General features: G+C 41.6%; 1 protein-coding gene across 1 annotated transcript; it reads right to left on the bottom strand.

Moving 5' to 3' along the window:
- Positions 1 to 760: 760 nt before the first annotated feature.
- LOC133362406 (uncharacterized) lies at positions 761 to 3,626 on the bottom strand (the record flags this gene model as incomplete). The annotated part of the gene is made up of 6 exons (XM_061581345.1): positions 3,328 to 3,626; positions 2,728 to 2,819; positions 2,521 to 2,630; positions 2,086 to 2,204; positions 1,487 to 1,619; positions 761 to 854 (listed from the first exon to the last, which is right to left on the bottom strand). Coding segments are annotated over exons 1-6 (816 nt in total), but the record flags the coding sequence as incomplete, so codon positions are not given.
- Positions 3,627 to 7,118: the final 3,492 nt, after the last annotated feature.

Below are 7,118 nucleotides of genomic sequence, written 5' to 3'. Positions count from 1 at the left end.
CTTGTTTCCCAGCCACAATGCAGTCCAGTGATGTTCCCTTGCCCAAGCCCATCTACTTTTTTGCAGTTGTCAATGTTTCTTATTTGCATGTTTCGGTATCCACGTGTAATGGGTTCCGGAGACACTTGTAGAGGTAACTTCTTTATTACAATACAACACTCCAACAGTCCTGATACTCTGTTACAGCGGGACGAGGGGGTACAGGGTCCTACGCTGGCTGGCTGGCGGGTCTTGACCTGCGACTGGCCCCGATCATCCAGGGAGCTGCCCTTTTATGCCTCGTGCCCAACGAGGGGTGGGGTTGTGTGTGCCCCCAGATATCCCACAGAGCACACACAGCCCCCCCGTTGGTGGCGCCAAGGGGCTTAAGTGTCTGGGGTGCCTGGGATCCGAGCGCCTGCCGCCAAGGGGCTTAAGTGTCTGGGGTGCCTGGGATCCTAGCGCCTGCCGCCAAGGGGCTTAAGTGTCTGGGGTGCCTGGGATCCTAGCGCCTGCCGCCAAGGGGCTTAAGTGTCTGGGGTGCCTGGGATCCTAGCGCCTGGCGCCAAGGGCTTCTCTGCCTAGGGTCCCAGAGCCCCCTCTTGAGGCACTACACACGCATTAACTCTTTACAAGTTTAATTCCAACCTTGCATCTTCTCCATGCTTCTTTGTGCATTTTTTATGTTGCAGAAAAACTTGCACAACTTAGAAATAAATCCCAATCCTGTAAACGTTAAAACACACACGTAGTTTGCATGGAAGCGTCCGTAGGAACTTGCCTGCAGAGTGACGTTCATCAGCTGTTGGACACTCGACAATCCACGTGAAGTGAAATTCTCCAAAAACTCCAAGCAGTCTATTTGTTTCAGGAAGCTTGAGACACAAAAAAACAACAACACACAAGGCTCCAAAATGTTAATACCAAATACAAGAAGCACGAAAAAGTACTTTTTGCTTCTTTTTATTTGAATTTTTGACTGCTTGTGTTGTGGTTATTGCAAACATGATGCCTTGTATAAAGGTGTCAGTTGTTGTACCAGTTGAAAGGGTAAAAACCTATCACTATATTTTGCCACTGGTAAAGGAAATGTCTCAAGGTGTATGATGCCTTGTATAAAGGTGTCAGTTTTGTACCAGTTTAAAAGGGTAAAAACCTACTACTATATTTTGCCACTGCTAAAAGAGATGTCTCATAGAGTAGAAAATGTTATTTCAGCAAAGAATCCCTTTCATTTATTTGTAATTTTTTTCAGAGCGTGAATGATGACGATCTTCTTGGTTCTTTCGGTAAAGTCACGTAGAAGGAAAGTAATATTATTATATTATTTTAATATATTATTTTATTATATTATTATGTTTTATTTTTATTATTTTATTACTTCCCTTCTATGTGACTTTACCGAAAGAACCAAGAAGATGAATCCCTGCAGTCACGAAAGCTTTATATCGAAAAATGACGACGATGTTTAAAGGTGGCGACGATGATGCACCTAAAGGGCACTTACTTGTAAAGAGTGTTGTCAGGCTTGCCGCTGTCCGGCAGGGTTCCAAGCCGGGCCGGTGGGCTGTCTCCGTCCGGTGGCCGTGGGGGACCATTGGATCCACTCGCTTCACCCGTCACAACATTCTGTGCAACGCCTGCAACCAGTGGATGAGCATTCGCAATAAAAACATTTACACCTCAACACATATACGAGTAATATTGAGTTCATCCTCTTGGTTCTTTCGGTAAAGTCATCACGTAGAAGGGAAGTAATAAAATAATAAAACTTCATAAAATAATTCTAACGACGTTTCGGCCACAACGCAAGCAGCCGTCCTCAGGTGGAGAACAGAGCTGTCAGAAAGACAGCATCTGACAGACCTGTTCTTCACCTGAGGACGGCTGCTTGCGTTGTGGTCGAAACGTCGTGAGAATTGTATTTTATCGTGTTTTATTTTTATTATTTTACTACTTCCCTTCTACGTGACGACTTTACCGAAAGAACCAAGAAGACTGCGTATCACTTTGTGGCAAATTGTGTCACGTCTTTCAATTCTACCGCATGCCGCCACGTTCCGTGCAGAGAAATGTGCTGTGCCGAGCAGGGAGAGCTTGCGTCACCTGGTGAGGAACCTTCGCCGGCACTGGAGGGTCCCTGGCTGCCGGCCAAGACTTCCTGTGAACACTCGCTGCCGTGTCGGCTGAGGTTGAACGGCCTGCCACGCAATTCCGTCACGTATCTGGGAGGGAGAAAAAACCCAAAAAATTAACCCTCTTGATGTGCAAATTATTTTGTCAAGGCGCCCTTTCCCCCCCTTCCAACCCAGCGTATATACATGCTCCAAGCACGTGTGCTGTTTCATTCAGACGCTGTCTTTCCGACAGACCTGGTTTTCACCTGAGGACGGCTGCTTGCGTTGTGGCCGAAACGTCGTGAGAATTATTTTATTATTTTTATCATTTTATTACTTCCCTTCTGTTGCTACCATTTAATTACAGCAGCAATCGGGAACTTCTCTCGCAAGAGCAACGATTGTCTATTTCGTGTTCACGTACTGTTGTTGCTGCAGGTTGCGCAACACATTGGCATCCGTGGGCAGCGTTCGGATCAGCTCCAGGTTTTCCTTGATTTTCTTTAATATTTCAAAATGTTCTCTCCCATGCACCTACATACATACAGACCGCAGAGCAAATTCTTTAAAACATCAAATGCTTATTGTGACATGTGATTGCGAGGAATTTAAACGAAAGCAGGTAACTTACCAGGAGGCGAAATATGTCTTCTTGGTCGGATGGCCAATTGCTGCCGCAGTTGCTTGAAGTCATCAGCATGTCGTGCACCACTTTCACGCAGCCTGAGGATTTGGTTAAGTGGCAAAAAGCGGACAGGTAAGGCGAGTACACGCAGGGACAATTTCTTTCAGAATAATACATTGAAATGACGTCATCATGGGACCTCCTTTGCCAGTAGCAAAATAGACTAATAGGGTTTTTCACCTTTTTTTTTCTGGCAACAAAACTGACACCTTTTGCAAGGAATCATGCTTACATTAACCACAATACTTGGCGTCATCTGGTCGAACACCATATGAGACGAGGCTCTAAAGAAAGCTGTCTCTGGTGTGGACCAATCAGTTTCAAAGACAATGCATACATTATCAGAGTTGTGTTTTTTGTTTGCATTTGACTGCAAGTATAGTGGTTAATGTAAGCATGATTCCTTGCAAAAGGTGTCAGTTTTGTTGCCAAAAAAAGGGGAAAACCCCTATTAGTGAAATTATATAATTTACAAAAACCTCAAATGTGTCTTAATAGCTAGACAGCAGCATGCGTGTGTGAACAAGGGGCAGTCAAAGTGATCACCTTGGGAGCTTGAATCAGAAGCCGCCTCTCCACTCGCTCGCTGACTGCTGCCAGAAGACACCTTAGGCACTTGTGGGGTGTGCTTAACTGGCTGAGCCTGTGGAGACTGACACGTCTGGGTTGCTGCCTCTGCCAAGGCAGGAGGATACTGCTGCACAGACTGAGCTGCATTCTGCGTGGTGCGTGAAGGAGCCTTCCGATTGTTTGGAGACTGCTGCTGCTGCTGTTGCAGCTCCTCATCGTCCTGATGCATGCACTGCTCGTCCATTTTGATATCTTCGAGATTTGAAGCTTTCGCGACTGCAAGGATTCATACTCGGTAAAGTCACGTAGGTAAAAAATGAAATTAAAATAAAAGAATAAAAATCACAAATCCTGCATAATGCCCGGGCATAATTAGTATTAATCACATACCTGCATTTCCCACATGCCCTCCCTTTGATGCTGCTAATCCTGCATAATGCACGGGCATGAGTAGTACTAATCACATTCCTGCATTTCCCATAAATATGCTAAATTCCTCTTGATATGCAAATTCTTTTGTCGAAGCGCCCTTTCCCCCCCTTCCAACCCAGCTTATATATATGCTCCAAGCTCGTGTGCTGTTTCATTCAGACGCTGTCTCCCCGACAGACCTGGTTTTCACCTGAGGACGGCTGCTTGCGTTGTGGCCGAAACGTCGTGAGAATTATTTTATTATGTTTTTTTTTATTATTTTATTACTTCCCTTCTACGTGACGACTTTACCGAAAGAACCAAGAAGAAGAGAAAAATCACAACGTTTCGGAAGCAACACAAGCTTCCGTCTTCAGGTGATACAGATATTTTGCTGTGACAGTTTCACCTGAAGACGGAAGCTTGTGTTGCTTCCGAAACGTCGTGATTTTTATTTTTTATTTAAATTAATTTTTATTTCATTCTTCACCTACATTTTTACATCTCTCCCCGGCGAAGCACACACTCGGGTCTCACAGCAGAATCGGCCCAGTACCTGGCCACTAAAACAAATGGCTCAGAAAACAAATGCATGAAAACAATTTTTTTTATGGGCAGCCATTGTAAGGCATGTCTTTACTTAACCAGCCAAAAGAGAATTTCAAGAAATTACAGGAAAAGATAAAATAGTTTAAAAACATTACAATGTCTCTTCAACCACGACTATAGAGACATGGTAATCGCAATCATTGTACACTTAGACATTTTCAATGTTCAGCCCTATAAAACTGGCAGCAGACATTGTATGTAGCTAGGGTTCTCAAGTTTCGTACATAACAGGATAAATTCCACACCCTCGAAATGGCATTGCTGTTGCATTAGCATCTGTGCCGCCCATTCACTAGAATGACCAGTTGCATTGTAGCTAGGCAAATACAACTCTCACAGCAACTGTCATCATCAGAGCCATTGGCGATCCGATTAAAATTCTCACGGCGTTTCGCCTGCAACACAAGCAATCATCATCAGGTGTGAAATCCACAGCAAGAAAATTTGAAAAAAATTAACCCGTAAAAACAAAGTTTTTCACTATAAATCCTTTATATGCGTGGCATCGGTTTTATTTTATTATTCATTTCTGTTTTTCTTGAGTAAGAGTTTCATTTTTATCACATTGGTATTTAAATTAAATATGAAAAAAAAATTTCCTAAAAGTGCAAAATTTTGGAAAAAAATTTTCACGAAAATTAATTGTCTCGCACAACGATTCTGTGTGCAAAATGTCAGCTCGATTGGATCACGGGAACTGGGTTAAAAACGACCGAAGATTTGCACGGTCCTAAGCAAGCAAGCAAGTGAACTTAATATAAAGGATTTAAAAATACAACTCTCACAGCAAGTGTCATCATCAGAGCCATTAGCGATCCGATTACATTTTCCAAAACAAGTCGTTGATTACAAGGGTAGTTAATCGGGCGAAACAGCGATTTGGTAACCTGTACGATACTTTCGCAAAATATAAAGATTACAGAATAACGTTATTCTAAAACAATATTTATTTTAAAAAAACTCCCTTGGGGGAAACTGTGCGAGACCCCAAGACTTTGCCCAACAGTTGGCCGACAGAGTTGTAAACGGAAAAACGAGCCCGTAAGAGAAACCAATACTGTGATCACATTTAATGTTACATTTTTTCCCACGCAAATGAGTGCACAAGAACCTGAAACCTTCAGAGCAGGTTCAAGGCCGTTCGCACAGCCCAGCTGGAACATTAGCTTTGGGATTAAATGGAAGTTCCAAAGTTAATTAGCTTCCGGTGTGGCGAGCCTAATTAACCTATCACAAACATACAATTAATTAATCGGCTATCCAGTGAATACTTGTTTGTTAATTAATTTATAAAACCGCACGTGTATTTAGTTTTTAAATCCTTTATATTAAGTTCACTTGCTTGCTTGCTTACGACCGTGCAAATCTTTCGGTCGTTTTTCAACCCACTTCCGTCATCCAATCGAGCTGACATTTTGCACACCGACTCGTTGTACGTGACAATTTATTTTCGTAAAACATTTTTTGCAAAATTTTACACTGTTTAGGGAAAAAATAATTTTCACTAACACAATCGTATATTTTTCCTAAACAGAAAATTATTCAAGAAAACAACAAAAATGTACAATAAAACAATCATACAAAAACTGAAAACCTTTCCTTATATTTAATTTAAAATAGCAATGTGATAAAAATGAAACTCTTACTCAAGAAAAACAGAAATGAATAATAAAATAAAAGCGATGCCACGCATATAAAGGATTTATAGTGAAAACTTTGTTTTTACGGGTTAATTTTTTGTATCTCCAATCTGCTCACTCTCACACCAATTATAACGAGGGTGCAACATTTATGTTTAAAAAGCAATCGCAGATTACTTTACCCTTAATTAAATGAGCAAAAGGCAACATCTAGGAATCATCGTGGCCACTCACTCTTAGCTAAATTAAAGACAATCTCCAACGATACTAAGAGGTTCATCTTCTTGGTTTTTCGGTAAAGTCACGTAGAAGGGAAGTAATAAAATAATAAAAATAAATATATTATTTTTATTACTTCCCTTCTACGTGATGACTTTACCGAAAGAACCAAGAAGATGAATCCCTGCAGTCACGAAAGCTTTAAATCGAGATATTAAGAGGTCTTTAACATTCCTATTCAATCTAGGATTGTCTTGATAATTGTTTTTTTTACCCTTCTATCTGGCAACAAAACTGACACCTTTTTACAAGGAGTCATCTTTGCATAGACCACAATACCTGCGGTCATAATACAAACAAAACACACAACTCTGATAATGTATGCATTGTCCTTAAATTAAACACAATTGCATTTTAAAAAATTCAAATAAAACCCGAGTCAACTCACGTCACACACGCAATTTGTAATTGAATGAGCACGTTGCTTAATTAATTGGCCTCAGGTCAACACCTCAGGGTCATTAACAGCTGACCTAATTAACGACGTCTTAATTGGCCCGCTACTAATTAACAGCTGACCTCATCAACGACTCAATTTGGCGGATTATTTCAACGAGAGATTATTAAATATCGTAGTGAACGCGTTGAACTTTAACAAGCACGGGTTGATCATCATCATCATTATTATTATTCTATTTTATTATTCTATTTTATTTGTCGAGATTTTTTGTTTACTAATCTTGGAGCTCACTCACAACTCACCCTCACCATCACTCTCACCAACCACCCTCACCCACTCACCCTCACCACTCTCTCACCACTCCCCCCACTCACCTCACCACCCACTCACCCTCACCACTCACCCTCACCCCTCACTCACCACTCTCT

The sequence above is a fragment of the Lethenteron reissneri genome, unplaced genomic scaffold (genome assembly GCF_015708825.2).
Source record: "Lethenteron reissneri isolate LAM-NWPU_2019-01 unplaced genomic scaffold, ASM1570882v1 scaffold_1467, whole genome shotgun sequence".
Classification (NCBI taxonomy): domain Eukaryota; kingdom Metazoa; phylum Chordata; class Hyperoartia; order Petromyzontiformes; family Petromyzontidae; genus Lethenteron; species Lethenteron reissneri.
Note: the sequence above shows the minus strand (reverse complement) of the source record. Positions and strands in the feature narration are given on the sequence as shown.